This window comes from Pezoporus wallicus, unplaced genomic scaffold (assembly GCF_028554395.1).
Source record: "Pezoporus wallicus isolate ANWC-B61680 ecotype Strahan unplaced genomic scaffold, APGP_CSIRO_Pwel_v1 contig_14127, whole genome shotgun sequence".
NCBI lineage: Eukaryota > Metazoa > Chordata > Aves > Psittaciformes > Psittacidae > Pezoporus > Pezoporus wallicus.
In genome coordinates this window covers 125,001-146,358 of record NW_026635612.1, presented here as the reverse complement: position 1 = coordinate 146,358, position 21,358 = coordinate 125,001, and the positions used below count along the sequence as shown (strand labels likewise).

Genomic DNA, 21,358 nt, shown 5'->3' with positions numbered 1-21,358 from the left:
CTGCTTCTGCTTCACAAGCTCGTTCTTTCTGAGTTCTCTTCGTTGCATCAAGCTGCTTGGGTTTGGTGTGCATCCCTTCCACCTCCATGTCCTCCTTGTGTTGATCTCCGGAGACCTGGAGTGCAGTGGGTGGAGCGCAGGCCTGTATTGTGCTGCTTTCCTGTGTAGTTGTTGCTCTTGGCCAGCTTTGCTGGCCTTATTTATAGAGGGGAAAACTCAGAGGTGAAGTTGTAGCTGTAGGAATGGGGCTGGCAGTTGCAGTGTGTGTGGAGACAGTGCCGAGAGTCGGCTCCGCAGCCTGGAAGGGATTTGTGTTCGTGTAATTGCTTGTGTCCAGCACCAGTTGCTTCCAGCTGAAGATGAGAAACTGCAGCAAAGTGCTTTGTGTTCCTGGGGCGAAGCTGCGACACTGCCAACTTCAACTAATCCTGGCTTCCTTAGAAAGCCTCTTAGCAGTTCCCCTTTGCACCGTTAACATTGGAAACCCCACTCCCGTCACCCCGTGCTAATGTGTAATGCTGATGGGTTACGTGAAGGCATGGAGTCCTGCTCCCTTCTTTGCATGAGCGTGTGCCCCCGTTTCCCAGTGTGCTGGTGGGAGATAGCAGCTCCTGTCTGCAGCACAAAGGTAAACCTCTTTCCTCTTTCCCGTGCAGCTGAAGAGGTGGATCACACCCCAACCGATGCCGGCATGGGGGTAGATGTTTTGGAATCGGGTGACACCACACCTCCTACGAAGAGGAAAAGCAAGTTCTCAAGCTTTGGCAAGATCTTTAAGCCCTGGAAGTGGAGGAAAAAGAAAAGCAGTGACAAATTTAAGGAGACCTCGGAAGGTAGAGTCATTGGGGCTGGGTGGGAGCCCCTTCCTCTGCTTGGCAAAGCTGCCATCAGCCATCTGGCTGGTGAGAAGGGCTTGCTGGCACAAGCCTGAGTGCCTGACACGCGGAGGAGCCGCAGTGTGGCTTGAGTGCTGGGCTGGCACCTGCAGTCTCTGCAGAAACACCTTGCCATGGAGCGGTAGTTTCAGACAAATAAATGCCTTCCTTGCAAGGAACCTCCCCAGGCAGCTGTGGGGAGGGAGGCTTTGCTCCGGCATCACAATCGAGTGTGAAGTGCAGGCCTGGACGTGCAGTCCCTCCTCCCTCCTCTTAATCCATGCAGAAAGGAAAGGGCAATTTGGAGCCCTTTTCTTCCCTCCAGAGGATCCCTTTAGGAAAGGCTCTCCCTGACCTTCCAGCTTACCCTGTTTTCAATTTACTGTCAGTTTTAGAACGAAAGATCTCTATGCGAAAGCCAAGAGAGGAGCTGGTAAAAAGAGGGGTTCTGTTGGAAGACCCTGAGCAGGGTGAGTCTGCAAATGAACTTCTCCTCCTCCTGTCTGTGTTCTGTGTCACTGATCCTCCTTTGGCAAAGCCTCACCGTTGCAATCGCTCTTTTGGGGAGACGTATTTCAGGGCTCTTCGCTAATGTGGTTCCTCTCTGTCTTGTCCTTGTCTGACTTCTGTACCTGGCAAGGAAGGCAGCCCCTGGTCAGTTAGGGGAAGAAAATGTGATGCCTGTGCTGGATAACATCCTGTCTGCTGCCAGCAGGGAGGGTGTTCTGTGTGTCACTTCCCCTCCTGTCCCTCTTGTACTTGTCCTGCTCCAGCTGCCTTCTCTTGTCCTGCTAAGCTCCTCTGTCACACTTGCACTCAGCATCTCCAGCTTATTCTGCTCACACTCTAACTGCTGTGGGAGAGGTGCTGACCTCACAGCTCAGGTCTAGTGGCCTTAGGCTCGGAAGAAGAAACCAGTTGATGACTTCGGAGCTGCCTGGGAAGGGGCCTTTCCTCAAGCAGTTATAGACAAGATGCTCTGTGGTATACAAGGACATACAGGGACAGGCCAAGGGGAATGGCTTTAACCTGACAGGGAGACTGAGATGAGCTCTTAGGCAGAAGCTCTTCCCTGTGAGGGTGCTGAGGCGCTGGCACAGGGTGCCCAGAGAAGCTGTGGCTGCCCCATCCCTGGCAGTGTTCAAGGCCAGGTTGGACACAGGGGCTTGGAGCAAGCTGCTCTAGTGGAAGGGGTCCCTGCCCGGGGCAGGGGTTGGGGCTGGAGGAGCTTTAGGGTCCCTTCCAACCCAGCCAACAGCATATTCTGTGGTCTGTTGTCAGTCCCAGCTCAGCTTGCCCTGCTCAGAGAAGTCTCATCCCCTTTTCTGTCATCTCTGATGTCTCCGAGTTGGGGTCACGCTGCCAAAATAACATCTCGGCCAGGCCTGGCTGTGTGCTGGGTGATGTGGGTACAAGGCAGAAGGCAGGAAGCTGTGGGGGGATGGCAGCCCACTTCTCTGGGTGGCAGCATGGCCTCTGGCTTAGAGCAGTGTGGAATTGCCCCTCAAAAGGCACACCGCAGAGGCAGTTTTGACCTAATACGAATTTCAGCATTCTTCTAAGAATGATGCAAAGTGGGAAAGTGGAGGTGGAAAAAGTGGTTTTCAGTGCAAACCACCAGAAGAAAAACTGAGAGGAAGGGAAATAGAGATGTTTCAACTAATTTTAAGGCTTCCTCAAAATCTGTTCCTGCACATCCAGTAGATTACTTGCCTAGTGCTGGGATTTGTATTGCAGCAGGGGATTTGTGACTGCTCTGTAGTGGTGGGGAGATGGAAAAGGCATCCTAGTCTTAAATGCAGTAGCAAGGTGGTAGATTAAGAGGCTGCTGAGGAAGAAGAACGCTTGATGGGATGCGATATTGTACTGTTTGGCTTGTGGAATGAAATCAAGGGCTCTCAGCTTCAGCTGGCTCATGTTGCTGTTGCTCCTCTGCAGAAGGGAGACTGAAGGCCTGGATTGATGGTGGTTCAGTCAGCTCGGCTGTTCTCTCCTCCATCTCCTGCTTTCTGAGTGCTTTCTGTTTGCTTCTCTTCCCTCCCATCCCCTTGCAGATGGGGAAGAACCAGACAAGCTGAACCCACCCGCACTGAAGAATGGCCACACAGTCCCAATTGGTGGTCCTGGGCTTTGTAACCAGGAGGAGGAGCCCACAAAGCCATCCAACCTTAGGAAGCCTGTTCCAGCTGAGGAGCCAAAGAAAAGGCAGGGTAAGAAACCAGATGTGTGTGAAATCAGTTGCTTCACATTCTCCCAACACCCATTTTAACTCTCATTTGATTCTTCCCACCCTCTCTGGGCTCTCCAGTCTCTTAAGCCAATCTGTCTCACTGCAGGTTCCTCCAGCAGCCACTCTGGACCTGAACTGGAACCACCTCAGGAGCCCTTTGTTCCCAGGCAGCCTCTGCTTCCTCCCAAAAGACCTCCCTCCACATCCCAAGAGGCAAATGAAGCACAGGCAAAGGATCCAGTGCCTGCCCCCTCCACCACAGCCCCTCCTGCAGCAAAGACAGTCAATTCCAGTGCTGCCCCGTCCCCAGCCCCCAGGACTCTGCCCCCTGCTCTTGCCAGTGCCAACACTACTGCTCCCACGAGCACAACCAGCACAGCTCCTGCCAAACAGCCGCCTGTCCCCCCTCCCAAACCTCTCAACAGAAACAGCAACTCAGTAATAGGTGAGTGCATCCGTAACCTGGTGTTTGTGCCCTGGGATCCTTGAACCCCAGCCTGGTTTGGGTGGGAAGGGACCTTTAAAGCTCACCCAGTCCCAACCCCTGCCACGGGCAGGGACCCCTTCCACTGGAGCAGCTTGCTCCAAGCCCCTGTGTCCAACCTGACCTTGAACACTGCCAGGGATAGGGCAGCCACAGCTCCTCTGCAGCACTTGCTTGAGGGTCTCTTCCCTTTGTAAAGGAAGACTTTTAGGATGATGTGGATTGGTGGATGGGGTTTTTGCTTTGTGAGCCTGTGGTCAGTGAGAATTGATGCTTTCAGCTGCTCTTTGCAAAATACACCCAACAAAGCCACCAAAAACTCCGCTTCATGCCAAACCATGGCTGTTATGGCGATCACTGCTGGGCCATGTGGTTTCCACTTGGAGGCCAGGAGCTGGCAGGGGTAATTCCAACTTCCTTGCTTATACTCAGGCTCCTTTGCCAAGGTCTGTGGTTAGGGTATTGCCATGTTAGTCTTGTCCTTAAGTCCTGGCCTATGAGTAAATCAGCTCAACTGTGATTTGAGCTGAATCTTACCCCTTAAAGAATGAAATGCCTTTATCTTTGTATAAAGATGGAAAGCAAATGAGACAACTTGCATCCAGTTCATGTTTCCCAGATCACCTTGTCGTCTTTGGATTGGATTGCTGATGTATGGACTGGGACAGAGGTCAGTCAGGTCTGCACTGTTATCACAGAAACTGAGGCATTCCCAGGTGTGGTTTGGGAGGCAGTAGTAGGTTGTGTGCAAGTTCCTATCTGAAGTAGCCTTTCAGTAGGAGCTGTGTGTCTGTTCTGTTTGGAGCTTCTCCTTGCTCTAGCAGGTTTTGCAAGTGACCTTGATCCCAAGTTGAGCGCTCCTGTATGCCAGACCAGCTCGATCAGTCTGACCGTGCCCGAGTCCTCCATGAAATACCTGCTTGTTTTCTTTAAGCTGCCTGCACGCAGCACAGCTGGCATTTGAAATGCCCTGCTGCTCATTGCAGAGGTACCTGTGGAACAGAGAGCGAGGCTGGAGACAGCAGTCTGTCAAGCTCAGAGCCAGCCTCTGCATCTCCCCAGCAATACAGGGCTGGGCTCAGTGCACCTTTGGCTGCAGGGGAGGAGAGCAGAGCAGCCAGCCCCTCTTTTGTCTCCTGCAGGAGAGTGCAGCTGCAGAGAGGGGCAGGATGGAGCTGTAACTACAGCACACGTGCAGTCGTTGCTGTGCAACCTTCTTTTTGCTGCTGTGGATAACCAGCAGCAGTGGAATTGGCTTCGTGAGCTCTCTGCAGGTCTTTGATGCGTGCTCTCACTTGGGCATGTGTGTACTTTAGTGCTGCTATTAAAACCTAAGGCAGGGGAGGACTGTCAATGTGCAGATCGCCCCTTTGTTCCCTAGTGATAAGATGCTCCCTTATGTTCATTCTCTGAGCAGTTCTGGTGTCTGATGCAGTAGCTGAAAATACGGCTCAGGAAACACTTTGGGGAAGTGGGAATTTAATCAGCATCAGCTTGGAAAAGCAAGCAGAGCAAGTGGTGCTGGCTGGGGACTTGGTGGCAGCCCTGGTGCTTGGTGCCATGGAAGGGTTTCAGGAGGCACTGTTAGTGCCAGGCGCTGGATCTGGCCGTGGTGGCACGTCTCAAGACATGGTACCAGCTGGTGCACTGGGTTTATCACACTAAAGGGAGACAGGCTGGCTGGGAGGATGCTCTGAGCCCTTTTCTGTCTCTTCCTTCCACCAGCTGCTTGGTCCCTGCGATTACCCAAAGGTGACTCGAGCCTGGTGCTGCCAGGCTTCAAGTACTGCTGAGGAGATACTGGGGTCCCTCTGGGCCGCAGTGGATGAGAGCTGAGGGCACTCGGTGTTTTGCACAATCTTGCCCTTAATCTACAAGGGGGAGGTCTGAAAATGCCAAACATCCCAAAAATGCACCCACCTCTCTGCAGCTCTGCAGCCTTATCTCGGTCACGCTCCCCGCTCGCTCGCAGCACCCTCTTGTGGTGTCTGAGACTGCGGAGTCCTCCCAGCGCTGTGCTGGGGCCTCAGCACTGTGTGACCATCACAGGTGAAACGTGCAGGAAATCCTCTTCAAGCAGGTGGGCAAAACCTTTCCAAGCCCAAGAGGCTGCTGACAGGGGAATGTTGAAGGTTATAAACGCCTAAAGCAAGAGCAGTCTTCACCGGAGTCACTTCCCTAGGAGGTGTTTGAGATTGCCTGCTGCAGGCAGCTTCCATGATACCCCTCAGTCTCCATTTCTCCCTCTGTCCTTCATCACACACCAGATAAACTCTCTTGGGTATATGTGGAAGTTTGCAGTTGCAGAGAGATTTCTTTGGGGCTTAAGGAGCAGAGTACAGAGGGAGTAGAGCAGAAACCTCACCCTGAAACAGGCAGCAAGGTGTCCTTGGGCTGGGGCTGGCAGATGAATGGGAATGGGAAGAGCACGTTGCTGCTGGCAGTCCTGCTGACTTTGGCCTTTGAGGAAAAAGTGTTTCATGTGCGAGGGAGCTGTTAACATGACTGGAGGCTGGGGTGTCCTGGATGTCTCGCATTCCTTTGCAAACTGATGCTGTAAATATAGCCATAAAGTGCCCTACATACCTGCATTCCTTGGCTGAGCAGCAGTGCTGGTCTGGGTGAGCTCCATCTGCTGTCACTTGTGGGCTGGTGCTTTTTCTCCTCCCAAAGCACCAGGATGCACAGACCCCTCCCAGCTGGATTGTTTCTGGCTCCTCTCCCATCTTACCTTTGCTGCAGGAAGGACAAACTAGAGGCTTGCAACCTGGTTGTTTCTGGCACTGTGTTCTAGCAGAGGAGCAGCATGGTCCAAGGCTCTGAGTGCTTTGCTCTGCTTATTCCACACTGGTGAAGGATGTCTGGGAAATGCCCACTAAATATAGTGGCTTTTATGGTTTTTCTTTGCAGCTGAGCTTTCTCAAGCAATGAACAGTGGTACAAGCTTGTCCAAGCCTTCCCCTCCTCTCCCACCGAAGAGAGGCCTCCTGCCTGCCACCACCATGCCCGAGGCAGCTATGGTCTCCAAGCCCCTGAGCGACAGGACAGTGGCAACGAACCGCCCTGCACTGACAGCGCTGCACGGCACCTCTGCCTACCCACCACCATCCCCTTCACCACCACTGCCCACACACATCCCCCCTGAACCTCCACGTATGCCCTTGCCTGCCTCCACCCCTGTGCTGGACCCTCCACGCTCCCTGGACCTGCCCAAAGAGACTCCTCCTCCTCCTCTTCCTCCTCCTCCTGAAGAGTTCAGGTCCTTGGAAGCAGTGAAGAGGACGGCAGAGCAAGGCTTTGGTGACCCTCACGTGCTGCCTCGCCTGCCCCCAATCCCACTGCACATCCGGATCCAGCAGGCTCTGGCCAGCCCTCTGCCTGTCACCCCCCCTGCAGAGGGCTCACACAGGGCTCACTCGCTGCTCTTTGAGAGTGATGGCTTTGGAGAAGACAATGGCACCCTGGGCAGGACGAGGTCCCTGCCTGTCACCATCGAGATGCTGAAAGTGTGAGTACGGGCAGGAAACATCACCCTGCGTGGGGGTCCTGCTGGTGGTGATCCACATCACATCCCTGCTCTGTGGGGCTGTGATGGTGAGGAGGGCTGTGGGCAGGGCTGGTTTCTTCTCTGGTTTCTTGCAACAGCCTAGAACCCATTTTGCATGTTGGAATCTGTGTTTCAGACTCTTGGGGAGCAGTGCATCTTCCCCATAGAATTAACCCTTGTTCTGGGAGTTTATTGTTCCCAAAGGGAAATGGGTTCCAGAGCACAAATGCAGGCTGATGCCAGGAATCCAGGCCTGGCCTCTCTTTAATTGCACCGAGACAAAACAAGAGCCTGGATTCCATGCGTTTGTGGCCTTGCTTAACCTTTTATTTTGCAGAACAAGAACTGTCTTGTGTTACAACAGAGCTGAACCTGCAAGTCCCAAAGATCGGGGGGTTAGGGGGCTGTCTGGTTCTCCAAAGGACCTGCCTCTGCATTTCCTCTTCCTGCACTTCAGAGAGAGGGAATGGTGCAGGATCCTGGGGTGGCATCTCTGGGTGTGTGTTGAGATGTAATAGTGTGCTTCTCGTTAGTCCAGACGATGAGGAAGAGGAAGAAGATGACCAGGAAGAGGAGCAGAATTTGGGTTCTCGTGTATATATTGGAGAGGTGCCATGTGTCACAGTCATCCCCAAGCTGGTACCCCAGGTTCTGCCAGAGGAGCAGGAAGGAGACGAAGGGATGAGCGACTCTGACTCGGAGGGGCCCATCCTGTACAAAGATGATGAGGATGAGGAAGAAGATGAAAGCCATAACAGTAAGGCTTTGACATTGCAGCTGCCTTTTTATCTCTGCTGAGCTCATGTCTGCTGAACTGAGATGTGGTATCAAAGAGCTGGTTCTCACAGTGCTTCAAAGCAGCTGCTCTGGGTTTCATGATGTACCACATGTCCCCTTCCTCACTTTGTCAAAGGCTTTAGAGCCAAAGCTGCATCACCAGCCCATCTGCTGTGAGGCACCCTGTCCAGCTGCAGATGGCTTGTGCTGTCCCACCCCTTCAGGTGAGCATGTGGGCATCAGGCAGGAATGCTGGCAGTGACCAGCTCTGGGGCTGGAGTGCAGAGTATGGAAAGTCCAGCTTCAGGGGAGAGGGCACATGGCTGCTATTGCTGTGCTCAGGCACTGCAGGCTTCAGTCCCATCCCATTGCTCTTCCTCCCCACAGGCACGCTGGCTAACAAAGTGAAGAGGAAAGACACGCTGGCTATAAAGCTGGGGAACACAACCACAGCATACGAGGAGAAGATCGTCTTCCCTCGGAAGAGCAAGGAAGAGTGGAATGAAATCCGGCATCAGATTGGGACAACGCTGATCAGGTATGAAGGATGGAGGAGGGTGTTTGGTTTGAGCTGTTGGCATGGTGTGGACAAAGCTGTTGCTTTATCCAAGCAGCCTGTGCTGGAATGTGACGGGTGGTTGGGCACTGCTGCTGGATCAGAGCTGGGAGGCTCTTCCTCCTCAGTTATGGAAGTTGGAAGTTCCTTCTGGAGCTGAGGAATATCCCCTGACTTTCCAGAGGTTAGATGGACTGGAGGGGAGAATCTCGAGGACTACAGAAGCATCGCTGTCATAAAATAAGATGGTGTAGAAAGATGTGGGCAGGTGCAAGCTGAGTGCTGATGTTAGGTGGTAGATTAAGCTGGGGCTGCTGATGGTCCAGGCTGCGCTGCCTGCTCCTCTGAGCTTTCCAGAGGCACTTCCCAAACCTGTACCTGTGGGTGTGAGTGGGAAACGGTGATCTCCACTGGTGAATGAGGGGGCTAAAGAGGCTTTCCAGTGCACCAAAACCAAGCAGTTGTGGTCTTCATCCCCTACTGATGATGCACTTGTTATGCTTCTCTTTAGGCGACTAAGTCAGAGACCGACAGCAGAGGAACTGGAGCAGAGGAACATACTTCAACGTGAGTAATACTTCTCCAGTGGTCCTGAGGGATAGAAGAGGTTTGCCTTTAACATCTTAGTCCAGGTGTACCTGGAATCTGCTTGAAAGGCAGTGATAGAGGATTGTGCTTTTATGTTGCTGTAGTAAAGCAGTTCCCCAGTGCTTTGATACCATCAGAAACCAGTTCTAGCTTAAATTCAGACCTTAGCAGTCGTATTGAGCAATACAGTTCAAAGCATCACATTCTAGAAAGTCTCTGTGTCCCGTGCCTGACACCTCAGGGGAAAGCCTGTGAACTGGTTAAGACTTTGGTGTTACACAGCAGGATTGTGAAAGGTGTTTTTGTTTGGGCTGTGCTTGAATTTGTGGTCCAGACATTACAGCATTATATTGCAGGGTCCAAAAAGCAGCAGTTCATTGCTCAGGCTGTGGTGTTTCTCTTGGCCATACCTTGCTCTGCAAAAGCTTTAAATAAACATCTGGAGGAAGGGGAAATGTCAGTTCAGGAAGTTTCCATTTACAATATTTATCTGTGCTGTTATTCTCTTTCAGTTATTAGTAGAGTAGCTTTGGGGGGAGCAGTCTGCAGTGTAGCTTGGCTGTATTTTGACAGTACAGCCATTAACATAGGGCTGGAGAGAATGACTCAGTTCTGATGTGGAAGGACCCATATTGCCACTGTCAGTCAGGGGATGCTGAGCTGGACTCTCTACCTGTACTGAGCACAGATACACTACAGCGAGCTTTCGGGCATGGAGCTAATCCGATGTAGCTCAACGTTCCCCTTGTTCCAAGTCCAGAAAGTGCTTTTCAAAGCCTCTGATGCTTACAGGGAAGATGTATCGTTCACGTTTTTCTCCTTGGCAGCGAAGAATGAAGCTGACCGTCAGGCTGAGAAGCGGGAGATCAAGCGCAGGCTCACCAGAAAGGTACTGCTGGCGCCCGTGCTGTGAGCACCATCTGGCAGAGCTGGCGGGGCTGGTGGTGGCCGTGAGCATGGCGTAGGTGCCTTGCTGGGGGGGAAGTCACGGGGCTCTTGTGTAAGTGTCCCCAGTGCCCTCAGACTGCAGTGGCTTTGCAATGTGGAGCTGTCACCAATGGTGAGCCATTGGCACTGCAGGTGCGGTTGTCAGGGGTTGATCTGATAAGTGAGATGAGAACTAAACTGGGTACCAGGCACTGGAAGGGTTTGCTGGGGTCCTGGCTATTCTAACACAGCACTTCAGTGGCCAAGACTCACACCAGCTTCCTCAAAGTCCATTTCTATAAAGTAACAGCAGAGTGGGAGAAGCTGAGCAGAGCAAGAGCTGCTTTTAGCACCCGAGTTACTTGGGGCTGTTCTTTGTGGCTGAGAACTTTCCAAGGGCTTGTGGGTGTGAAATGTGAGTGTTGCCATTGCTGAAGTGGGGAATGGGTGGCATACAGGGCTCTCACCCTGTTCCCAAAGCCCCTGGTGTCATCTTTCTCCTTAGCAATGTGGCCTTGGTTCTGCCCTTATGATCCAAGCGAGATGACACTTGTAGGAGGGTTTGTTTGTTCCCTTGCAGGCTGTGAGCAGGACCTAGCAGTGCTGTGCTTCGGGCCCAGAGAGGAAACTGGGTTTAGTTTTGCTGGGAATGCCGAGTCCTGAACTGCTTTGTGGACAAGGCACAAACTCACTTTCTTTGTTCTTTGCTCTTGCTGGTGTTCAGCTTAGCCAAAGGCCTACAGTGGCAGAGCTGCAGGCCAGGAAGATCCTGAGGTTTAATGAATATGTGGAAGTAACAGATGCTCAAGACTATGACCGGCGAGCAGACAAGCCATGGACAAAGCTAACACCAGCCGACAAGGTAACAGGAGTCTGATGTCCCGAGGTGTGAGGAGGGGAGTTAGATCTGGGTGTTCCATGCAAAAGAGCAGCAGTCAAGGGGATTTGCTCTCTTCCTTTTGCTTCCCCTCTTCATCCACACCAAGCATCACCAGTATCCCTTCACCCATGTGTGCTGTACCCAGCCCTGCTTCATGGCCCATCCATGGTGCTGTGGAGCCCACATGGGCATGGTCCACGTGCAGCATGGCCTGTGCTTTGGCTTCCCAGGGATACAAGAGGATGCAAGGTGCAGATCTTGGTCAGAGGAGTGCTGTTCCTTACAGACCTAGGCATGAAGCTGGCAGGGAAATCATCTGTTCTTGTCTTCCCCGGCATTTGTGGGGACTGTGCAGCCATGGGTGTGGAGGAGGTTGGGCAGATGAAGCTCAGCCTGGTGTGAATGGACTGCACATGTGGCTGCTGCAGGCTGAGCTCCTTCTTTTACCAAAGGAGGTGTGGGGCTCAGCCCTGTGTTATCAAAACTGCTCCTAAGTCCATACCACTGGAAGGTGATCAGCCCCAAGCAGGGGTGCTGGAGGAACAGCACCTTCCTGCCATGTGTGAGCTCACTTGAGATGGAGAGAGGGTAACAGATGTATGGGTTAGCAGGAGATAAAAAGGATCTCTCCCTCTCTTGTAGGCTGCCATCCGGAAGGAGCTGAATGAGTTTAAGAGCTGTGAAATGGAAGTCCATGAGGACAGCAAGCAGTTCACGAGGTGAGTGAGAGCACCTTCCTCACTTATCTTCTGTCTCCTTGGGTGGGCTGTGATGGTAATGGCTTTAGTGAGTGCTGGGAGTTTAGACATAAATGAGTTGCCTCTCTTTGGCAATCTGCAGTGCCTCAGTAACCATTTAACCTCAGTTCCAAGGATGACACTTGGATTCTTAAGGGAGACCTTGTAGCAGCCTTGCAATAGCTAAAGGGGCTACAAGAAACCTGGAGAGGGGCTTTGGATGAGGGCCTGTAGGCACAAGAAAAGGGGAATGGCTTTAACCTGCCAGAAGGGAGATGGAGATGAGCTCTTAGGCAGAAGAGGGTGCTTGGGACACTGGAAAAGGCTGAACAGAGAAGCTGTGGCTGCCCTGTTCCTGACAGTGTTCAAAGCCAGGTTGGAGCAAGCTGCTCTAGTGGAAGGTGTCCCTGCCCATGGCAGAGGTTGGAGCTGGATGAGCTTTAAGGTCCCTTCCAACCCAAACCAGGCTGGGATGTGATGATTTTTCACTTGGCTTTCAGGTACCATCGACCATAACCTTCCAAGAAGGGAGCAAGAGACCTGAAGAGGACCTGGAAGTTCTCTGCATCCCTCTCTGAGGCAATACAGCGAGGGTGGAACCTCGGCTCTTCCACGATTTGCCTTGAAATCCTTATCCAGAAAAGGGCTTTCAGCCAGGGCAAGGGGAGTCCTGTCTGAACGTAGCATTTCACTGGAACAAACCCGTCTCACGTGCCATCAGGCTGGAACTGAACACTATACCTCGTGTGGCTCAGCAATACCCCTCTGCTCCAGGGCCAGCATCCCTGCCAGGGTGAACCAAGGGGTTCATTCCCCAGCCCCACTTCTCAGCTGGACGTCCTCCTTTTGGGAATGCAGTCCCTTCGCTTCCCCCTCCTGACCAGGAGGAAGGGGGGAAAAGGCAGCTCTAGTGTTAGAAAGCTGAGGAATGGCGAGTGGATGTGCTATAGGAAGCACGTGTGTATATTAGCTGTGTACAGATTCCTGTGCAGATGCTGACCTGGCATGGGATTGGGAATGTTAATGGTTTTCCTTGCGTCTCTGTCGTGTCCTTCATGTCCTCAATCACTACTGACCAACGGTTCGTTGTCCTGGAAGGGAATTGTATAGAGATTAACATATGCTGCATCTTTTTGTACAAAAAACAAGACACACCCCCCCCCAGTTTAAATGTATAAACCATTCCCTCCCCTGCCGTCATGTTAACACATTGTCTTGAGCTATCCAAGCTTGGTTAACAGATTCCAGAACCAGGAACTGATTGTTGCCTTCGAAAAACGTTTTATTGTGGGGAAGCTGTGAGAGGAATCGGTGCTTTTAATGTGGTTTTAGTGTGTTTTCACCCTAATGAGGGTGAAATTTGCCTTTGCTCCTTGTCATCCCTTCGGAAACATCATCATTTCAGCACATGGATGGAAGAGAGAAGAGGTTTCACAAGCATCACGTACAAACCCCAATCTAAGGAGGAAGGACTCCCCTTTGGCCCTCAGCCTGCCGCTGCACCACAGGAGCTGCTCCCTTCCCCTCACAGCTCCCCCTCGGTCGAAATCACTGCATTGTCACCGGCCTCCTCCTCAACAGATTTTACTTATGGAATAAAAGTATTTTAGGAGTCTTTTATAAACCGCTTTCCCCTTTGTGCTCGATAGGGAAAGGGCGGCGGGCCCAGCCTGAGTCCCGCCACGGCAGCGCCTCCTCACCGCGCATGCGCCGACGGCTTTGCGGTCCCCGCCCTACCATCCCTTGTGCGCATGCGCGCCTTGGCCCCGCCCCTGGCGCCCTATAAATACCTCAGCGCGGCCGCGCTCGGCCTCTTTCGGCGGGGAGCGGCGGTGGGGTGAGTGCGGGGGCGGGAGGGGCGGTTCTGTCGTGTCCTGTCCTGTCCTGTCCTGGCTCTGTCCCCTTACTTTAACCACTTCCTTCCTTCCCTTTCCCTGTGCTCTGCGGTTCCTGTGACCGTAAAAGTCCCGCCTGGCTCTAGGAGCGCAGCGGCGCCGTGCGCCTGCTAGCGAGGGGCCTTCGGTGCGCGCCGGGCCCTGCCGATCGCTCCGAGCAGCTCACGCGTTCCCCATGAAATGCCGTCTCGTTACTTGTCGCGTTTGGGGGATAAAGCCGCGCACAGGCGTTGTGAGCTTTGGGAGTGCTCTGTGGTGCTCGTCGGGGGGAGAAACCAGCCCATGCATGTAATCCCTTTGTAGAGGCCCTTTAGTTAAGGACACTGCGACACGTGTTTAGTGTTTCCCGTTAACTCCGTGCTCTCGTTCGGTTTAATTTACGACCCTGAGACGTTCATCTTTACCTGTTTCTTAGGCTTGATCACTAGGAGTTAATTAATAACAAGTTTCATAGAATCATAGAATGGTTTGGGTTGGAAAGGACCTTAAGATCATCCAGTTCCTACCCCCTGCCATGGACAGAGACACCTCACACTAAACCAGGTCACCCAAGGCTCTGTCCAGCCTGGCCTTGAGCGCTGCCAGGGATGGAGCATTCACAGCCTCCCTGGGCAACCCATTCCAGTGCCTTCCCGGGCAGGGCTGGGGCTGGGGCTGAAGGTGTGGGTCAGCTTCACCCCAACGTGGGCATCCGGAGAAGTCGCTCTCTCCAGGCTCTGCCCGTGTGGCGCATGGGAGCGTAGGCCCCCGGGCCCGTGACGTATGGTCCCGTTCCACGCCGTTGGAGAACAAGCCGGGCCTCGAGCCTGCAGCCTGCATATTCCTACTGCTTCTCTGAGCCCTTGGGCATTGACAGAGGAGATAAACCATGCAGGAAACAAACCCCGTGCTCCGCGTGGCCTGGGGGGTGCATGGCAGGGGGAGAAGGGGGAACACATGAACAAACACTTCAAATGCATTTTCTGTCTTTGTTTCCAGTTCTAAACTGAAGAAGTTTGAGAGCGAAGCACTGCTTTAGGAGGTAATTGTGATGTTGGTTGTGTTCCATGGTTCTCTAATAGTCAGTGTTTGAAATGTGCTGGAGGTAGCTGAGTGGCTTCTGGAAACAATTGGATTGGCTTCAAGTAGGTGATTTTTGATGCTGACTTTGTAGAGTGGGTTGGAAGGTGATCTTAAACCCTGTCCAACCTGGCCTTGAACACTGCCGAGGATGGGGCAGCCACAGCTTCTCTGGGCACCCTGTGCCAGCGCCTCAGCATCCTCATGGGGAAGAATTTCCTTGTCTCCAACCTGGACATCCCCTGTTTAAGTTTGAACCTATTCCCCCTTGTCTTACCGCTACAGTCCCTGATGAAGGGTCCAGTTTTGAATCCATGTTTGAGAGAAGACGTCTGTTTCTGTTGGTGCAGCCTTATCTGTAGTCTGTATAGACACTATAACCAAATACTAGTTTAAGAATCCTTGTAGCCCTGAGTCTCCAGATTCAGTGGGATTCAACCAGTGGGTTGGAACTAGATATCTTCAGGTCCTCTCCAGGCCTAAGTAGACTATTCTGTGATATAACTGACTGTCAGGGGGACCCCCTGGGCTGCACTGCCTCAGCTGCTCCTCACCATCTTGCCCTCTTCCCTCAGGTGCTGCTGATGCTGCCCCGTCCTGCTCTGCATAGCTCCGGACGTGAGTACCTGCTGTGCTGTGTGCCTGGGGAGCAGGGCGGGGCTGGGGCTGAAGGTGTGGGTCAGCTTCACCCCAACGTGGGCATCCGGAGAAGTCGCTCTCTCCAGGCTCTGCCCGTGTGGCGCATGGGAGCGTAGGCCCCCCGGCCCGTGACGTATGGTCCCGTTCCACGCCGTTGGAGAACAAGCCGGGCCTCGAGCCTGCAGCCTGCATATTCCTACTGCTTCTCTGAGCCCTTGGGCATTGACAGAGGAGATAAACCATGCAGGAAACAAACCCCATGCTCCGCGTGGCCTGGGGGGTGCATGGCAGGGGGAGAAGGGGGAACACGTGAACAAACACTTCAGATGCATTTTCTGTCTTTGTTTCCAGTTCTAAACTGAAGAAGTTTGAGAGCGAAGCACTGCTTTAGAAGGTAATTGTGATGTTGGTTGTGTTCCATGGTTCTCTAATAGTCAGTGTTTGAAATGTGCTGGAGGTAGCTGAGTGGCTTCTGGAAACAATTGGATTGGCTTCAAGTAGGTGGTTTCTGATGCTGACTTTGTAGAGTGGGTTGGAAGGTGATCTTATAAACCCTGTCCAACCTGGCCTTGAACACTGCCGAGGATGGGACAGCCACAGCTTCTCCATTCAACCCATTTCAGTGTCCCAGCACTCTCTTCTGCATAAGAGCTCATCTCAGTCTCCCCTCTGGCATGTTAAAGCCATTCCCCTTGGCATTTTCCTGCAGGCCCTTGTCCAGCTTCCTTGTTGGCCTCTTGTGTTGCCCCAGAGCTGGATCAGGACTGCAGGGGGCATCTCCCCAGAGCACAGCACATGGAGGGGGCTTGTTTCTGAGCTCACGTTAACTCTTCTCAACCAACACCCCCAAGTCCTTCCTTTAGGGGTTTCTTTCAATCCATTCTCTGCCGCCCAGTGCAGTGGAGGTGAATTGTATTTGTTTCTATGAGCTTGGGGCTTTGCTTTTGTGCTACAGGGAAATTGAGAAAGGAATGGCAACTCTTTCCTTCTCACTTGCAGGTACTGGTGATGGGTTGCAACGAGCTGCTAACAGAAAAGAATCCATGTGTCTTACGGGAGAAGGTGGGTGCGTTGAGAACCAGACAGATGTTGGGTGATGGCTGAGTTCATGCAGTAGCCGCAAGGAGTGGGATGGCAGCAGCAGAAGGGTGGCTGCCTCTGCTGGCCTCCCATAGCACATGCTTTGTGCTAGGGACTGCCCATTAGATGGCTCCTGCTCTGTTGGAAGAGAAAGTGCAGGCAGGATGGGAGGATGGGTATCTGTAGGTGTGCAGTGCTCCTCTCGATGGGCTAGGACCCTGCAGACCAGCCCCCCCATCCCCTGAGGTCTTGGGAGAGACTGCATTCAACTCCCATGTGTTGAGAGGGTGTCTGGGGAAGCTGCTGGAGGGGTGGATTCTATGATGTGGGCTGGGCACCAAGTTGTACATGCACGTAACCGGTTATAAAGGCCTCAAAATGGAGACTTGTAAACCTGCATCTGGCTGCAGTAAAAAACTAAATAAACATCACTGGAATCTTGGAACCTCTGTTTGGATGTTTCGTGGCACAGACTACCAAATACACTAGGAATGTCAGTCCCAATTACAATTGCCATGATAATGGGTGCTTCAGTACCAGGAACCCAGGGGCCTGGTTTGACCCTTCTGAAGAGTCCATTTGGGTCAAATGTGGTTAGTAATTAACTTTGGTTGCTCTTAAGACCCTGCCAGCTGAAGGCCAACGGGCTCATCAGGATTGCTGTTGTGACACTGGTCTGTGGGTGCTCCAACTCCTAACAAAGCCCTTTAGTATTGTAAGTGAGCAAGGATCGAGAGCAATGCCAGTGGCATCATTCCAGAGCCCAGCCCCAGCTTTCTGTGCAGTGGTGCCACCAACATGGGGATCCACCCTTGAGGTGGCACCTGAAGCCCCATCTTTACACTGCCCCTCCATTGACTGTACTCCCGTGTCTCTGAGCACACCTCCCAGGGTGCCAATGTCCAGCCCCTGCTTCAACACCCAAGGGGCCAGGACAAAGCTGGTGCTGGCATCAGCAACCCCTGGTGAGCTCTGCAGCAGTGCCACCAACATGGCAGTGGTTCAGTGAACATGGAACAGCAGCAGCAGGAAAGATCGCAAGGCTTATGAGCTACAAAAGACCAAGTAAACCCCTGAGCGCTCACCCTGGTGAAGGCCAGGAGCTAAATGAGTTCCCTGATGGAACGCGGTGCCTCACCCCAGGTAAGACCCACAGTGCCGTGGGCAGGGGTTGGGGGAGGTGGGAAAAGGGGCAGGATGAGCAGTAGCTTCTTTAATGTCTGTAGCACATGGAGGGTCAAAGAGAGAAAATGACCATTTAATAAAGCCCAAACCCGAGCACTTTCTCCAGGACTACACCGGCTGCCTCAGGACTGCGAGAGGAAGGCAAGGACTGCTACGTATGGTCCAAGATACAGCACCGCAAGTGTGATGGCACTGGTGAGACCGCATCTGGAATATTGTGTCCAGTTCTGGGCCCCTCAGTTCAAGAAGGACAGGGAGCTGCTGGAGAGAGTCCAGCACAGGGCAATGAAGATGATAAAGGGAGTGGAGCATCTCCCTTATGAGGAAAGACTGAGGGAGCTGGGTCTCTATAGTTTAGAGGAGACTGAGGGGTGACCTTATTAGTGTCTAGAAATATATAAAGGGGGAGTGTCACGAGGATGGAGCCAGGCTCTACTCGGTGGCAAACAATGATAGGACAAGGGGTAATGGGTACAAACTGGAACACAAGAGGTTCCACTTAAACTGGAGAAGAAACTTCTTCTCAGTGAGGGTGGCAAACACTGGAACAGGCTGCCCAGGGAGGTTGTGGAGTCTCCTTCCCTGGAGACATTCAAAACCCGCCTGGACACATTCCTGTGTAACATTATCTAGGTGTTCCTGCTGCGGCAGGGGGATTGGACTAGATGATCTTTCGAGGTCCCTTCCAATCTCTAGCATACTGTGTGCTGCTGCCCCATACAAGAGCCCAGCACCAGTCTTGTCCTGGCAGGTCAAGTGGAGTTCAGGTGCAGAGGGGTGGATCGCCGTGTTGGTGGCACCGTTCCGGAGGTCTCCTTGGTGCGTAGGAGTTAAGTGGACATCTCCATCGGTCCTCATAACCCCTGGGTTGCTCTGGGTGGGTTTCGGCTGCAGAACGCGCAGGGAGGTGAGCGGGAGCTGGGCTCTGTCACCCTCACCACTCACCGGGGGGGCTCAGGAGCTCTTGCTTGTTCTGAGAGGTTGGGAGAGCAGGAGGAGGTGTGCGGGAGCTGGGATAACTCCATTGAACCGGCCTGAGGTGGCAAAGAGGGAAGTGCTTGTAGGGTCACTGCTGTGAGCGGGGCCAGCCTGGGCAGGGCTGCTGCCATTGCCGGGGTGCCGTCACCGCTGCTGCCATTGCCGGGGTGCTGTCACCGCTGCTGCCATTGCCGGGGTGCCGTCACCGCTGCTGCCATTGCTGGGGGGGCTGCTGCCATTGCCGGGGTGCCGCCACCACTGCTGCCATTGCCGGGGTGCCGTCACCGCTGCTGCCACTGCCGGGGTGCCGTCACCGCTGCTGCCTGGCTGTTGTCATCCCTGGTTTTCACATGAACCAATGGAGGCCCAGGGAGAAAACAAGCAGCAAGAGCCAAACAGCAGCTACGTACCCTAGTGCTGAGTCCTGGGCTTCTGCTGGTTTCACTGGGTCCCTCTTTGAGGTGATGGCTCAGGGCACCTCCTTTCTCCTCGCCCTGTGTCCAGGCCCTACTGCCCTGCAATCCCTGGCACTTGAGGTTTTGTGCCTTCAGGGGGGTCCTCGTGTGCTTTGCCCCTCTGGGCAGTGCTAAAAGGGGGAAAGGCGTACAGAAGCAAAGCCTCCAGAGCTGTTCCCCCCAACCCCTTCCCTCTGCCCATTCACTATCAGTCAAACTGGGAATCTGTAGAACTGTGAGCGTATGGGGTGAGCGCAAATAAAAAGGGGAAGTGAAATGATTTTCTGCCTGGGCAGCTGGTTTTTTGGTGTTGGCTTCACTTGTGGATGTCAGAATTGGGATGGGGGGGGATAATGTAGCATCTGGACAGTGAAACAGGCAAAGATGGACCAATTACATGGAATTAATTGCAGCACCGAAGGCTGGATGTGGAAATAACACCGTGTTCAAAGAGTAAATGAGAGAGTGGTGGCACTGCCCATCTACCAGGTCCACACAACCCCAAATAACCCCTCTGTGATAAGGGAGCCTCACATTGCCCCTCACTCACCACACCCCGTGTGAACCCATTGCAGCCCCCTCGCACTGGAGCAGCTGTGGCTGCGGTGGAGCCACATGGAGCAGCCTCCTCGTTAGGGAGGAGCACTGGACGTGGAGCGCTCGGAGCAGATGCCGTGGTTGAACTTTCTGCTTCACCTGAAGCTCACGCTCAGGGGGCTGGTTGTGATGCAGAGGGTTTAAGCTTGCTTAAACAAAAGTATTGTCTGTACCTATCACGCCTACTAAGCAGAACAAAGGCACTAACCACTGATAAGGAAAAGCAGACCCCTGAAGGGGGAGAAGCAGGCGGTTTATGGCTGGGACACCGACCAAACCCCAAGGCCACACGTGAAGACTAAAAGGTGAAAAGTGCAAGAAGAGGAAGACTCATTTACTTCATCTTGAAGACCCCTACCCAGAGGAGGAAGACTCAGTTACTTCATCTTGAGACCCCTGCCCATGACCAGAGGGGGCACTGCGCAGGCGCAAAGGACCTTCTGGCTCATTATAATACGAAGCGGGGATAGGACATGAATATGTACAGGCGTGTTGTGCGACCTTATGAATATGTATAACTTTAGAGGATAAATGTAGAGGGAAACAACACTGGGGCACGCGTGACTTTGAGGAATTATCCCCGTGCGTCTCAGCGCTGAATAAAAAGCAACTTGAACGAGTTGTGGGGTCAATCCGTATCAGTTCCTGGGTCACCGCACAGAGCTGTCCGGGGCGGTTACACTGAGGGAGTCTTGGGTGGGTGAAAAGGGAGGACACCGGTGCTGGTGGCACTGGTCCGGAGGGCACCGTGTGCAACGGGCCCAGCTCTTTGCTCTTGCACCAGGCCGAGTGTACGGGGTGGGAGCCGGCGGAGGGGTGATTCCCTCCCCGGGCAGAGCCGCAGCGGGGGCCGGCGCTCGCCTCCCCGTCCTCGGCTCAGGACGCCCGGGCGCGCCGGCAGGAGCACGGCGGCGGCGCTGTTCCAGGCTTGGCCGCACGGGGGAGCCCTGGGCACCGCTCTCAGGGCGGGCACGGCTGGGGTCAGGGGGAGCAGCAGGGAGCGGGCCCGGGGCCGGCTCCTGTGGGCAGGGAGTGGGAGCGGGGTGGGTGGGTGGCGGCGCGGGAGCTCGCCCCGAGGCTGCCGGCACCGGCTGCAGCCCCGGCTTCCCAGCTGAGGGGCGGGCCTGGGGGCGGGCTCAGCGGGGGCGGGCGGTGTCTTCACCTCTGCTCTCTCCATGCAGTCCGGATTGATGCATTGCCGATTGTGCGCTGTACTTTACTTACGGACTTACAGCTCTGATTTGCTTTATTGTACATATTTGCTATATATATATAGAATCATAGAATGGTTTGGGTTGGAAAGGACCTTGGGATCATCCAGTTCCAACCCCCCTGCCATGGGCAGGGACACCTCACACTAAACCAGGTCACCCAAAGCTCTGTCCAACCTGGCCTTGAACACTGCCAGGGATGGAGCATTCACAGCTTCCTTGGGCAACCCATTCCAGTGCCTCACCACCCTCACAGGAAAGAATTTCCTCCTTAGATCCAATCTAAACTTCCCCTGTTTCAGTTTTAACCCATTACCCCTTGTCCTGTCACTACAGTTCCTAATGAAGAGTCCATCCCCAGCATCCCTATAGGCCCCCTTCAGACACTGGAAGCTGCTCTGAGGTCTCCACGCAGCTTCTCTTCTCCAGGCTGAACAGCCCCAACTTCCTCAGCCTGCCTTCATACGGGAGGTGCTCCAGCCCCTGAGCATCCTCGTGGCCTCCTCTCGCCTTGTTCCAACAGTTCCATGTCCTTTTTATGCTGAGGACACCAGAACTGCACACAATGCTCCAGGTGAGGTCTCACAAGAGCAGAGCAGAGGGGCAGGATCACCTCCATGACCTGCTGGTCACGCTCCTTTGGATGCAGCCCAGGACA

The 21,358-nt window shown here is 53.7% G+C and overlaps 1 protein-coding gene, 1 long non-coding RNA gene and 2 other non-coding genes across 7 annotated transcripts in view; 3 read left to right on the top strand and 1 right to left on the bottom strand.

The window, feature by feature from the left end:
• PHACTR4 (phosphatase and actin regulator 4) overlaps positions 1-12,896 on the top strand; it is a 34,794-nt gene extending 21,898 nt beyond the window's left edge. For 3 of the 4 annotated variants that reach the window (XM_057397011.1, XM_057397012.1, XM_057397010.1), the window contains 12 exons: positions 657-833; positions 1,265-1,345; positions 2,930-3,085; positions 3,212-3,550; positions 6,500-7,097; positions 7,670-7,893; positions 8,301-8,451; positions 8,981-9,036; positions 9,885-9,946; positions 10,709-10,846; positions 11,507-11,583; positions 12,102-12,896. In XM_057397011.1, coding sequence (XP_057252994.1) covers positions 657-833; positions 1,265-1,345; positions 2,930-3,085; positions 3,212-3,550; positions 6,500-7,097; positions 7,670-7,893; positions 8,301-8,451; positions 8,981-9,036; positions 9,885-9,946; positions 10,709-10,846; positions 11,507-11,583; positions 12,102-12,117 — 2,075 coding nt within the window. In that variant the 3' untranslated portion in view covers positions 12,118-12,896. The remainder of the gene's footprint in view (positions 1-656; positions 834-1,264; positions 1,346-2,929; positions 3,086-3,211; positions 3,551-6,499; positions 7,098-7,669; positions 7,894-8,300; positions 8,452-8,980; positions 9,037-9,884; positions 9,947-10,708; positions 10,847-11,506; positions 11,584-12,101) is intronic. The other variant, XM_057397014.1, reaches the window with a different exon arrangement.
• LOC130592578 (uncharacterized) lies at positions 5,512-6,484 on the bottom strand. The gene is made up of 3 exons (XR_008970577.1): positions 6,321-6,484; positions 5,955-6,143; positions 5,512-5,698 (listed from the first exon to the last, which is right to left on the bottom strand). It is a non-coding gene; the product is annotated as an uncharacterized LOC130592578 (long non-coding RNA).
• A 1,278-nt stretch (positions 12,897-14,174) lies between the features above and the next one.
• On the top strand, positions 14,175-14,379 carry LOC130592583 (small nucleolar RNA SNORA73 family). Its single transcript, XR_008970581.1, has one exon. It is a non-coding gene; the product is annotated as a small nucleolar RNA SNORA73 family (small nucleolar RNA).
• Positions 14,380-15,245: 866 nt separating this feature from the next.
• Positions 15,246-15,450, top strand: LOC130592579 (small nucleolar RNA SNORA73 family). Its single transcript, XR_008970578.1, has one exon. It is a non-coding gene; the product is annotated as a small nucleolar RNA SNORA73 family (small nucleolar RNA).
• The last annotated feature ends 5,908 nt before the right edge of the window (positions 15,451-21,358 follow it).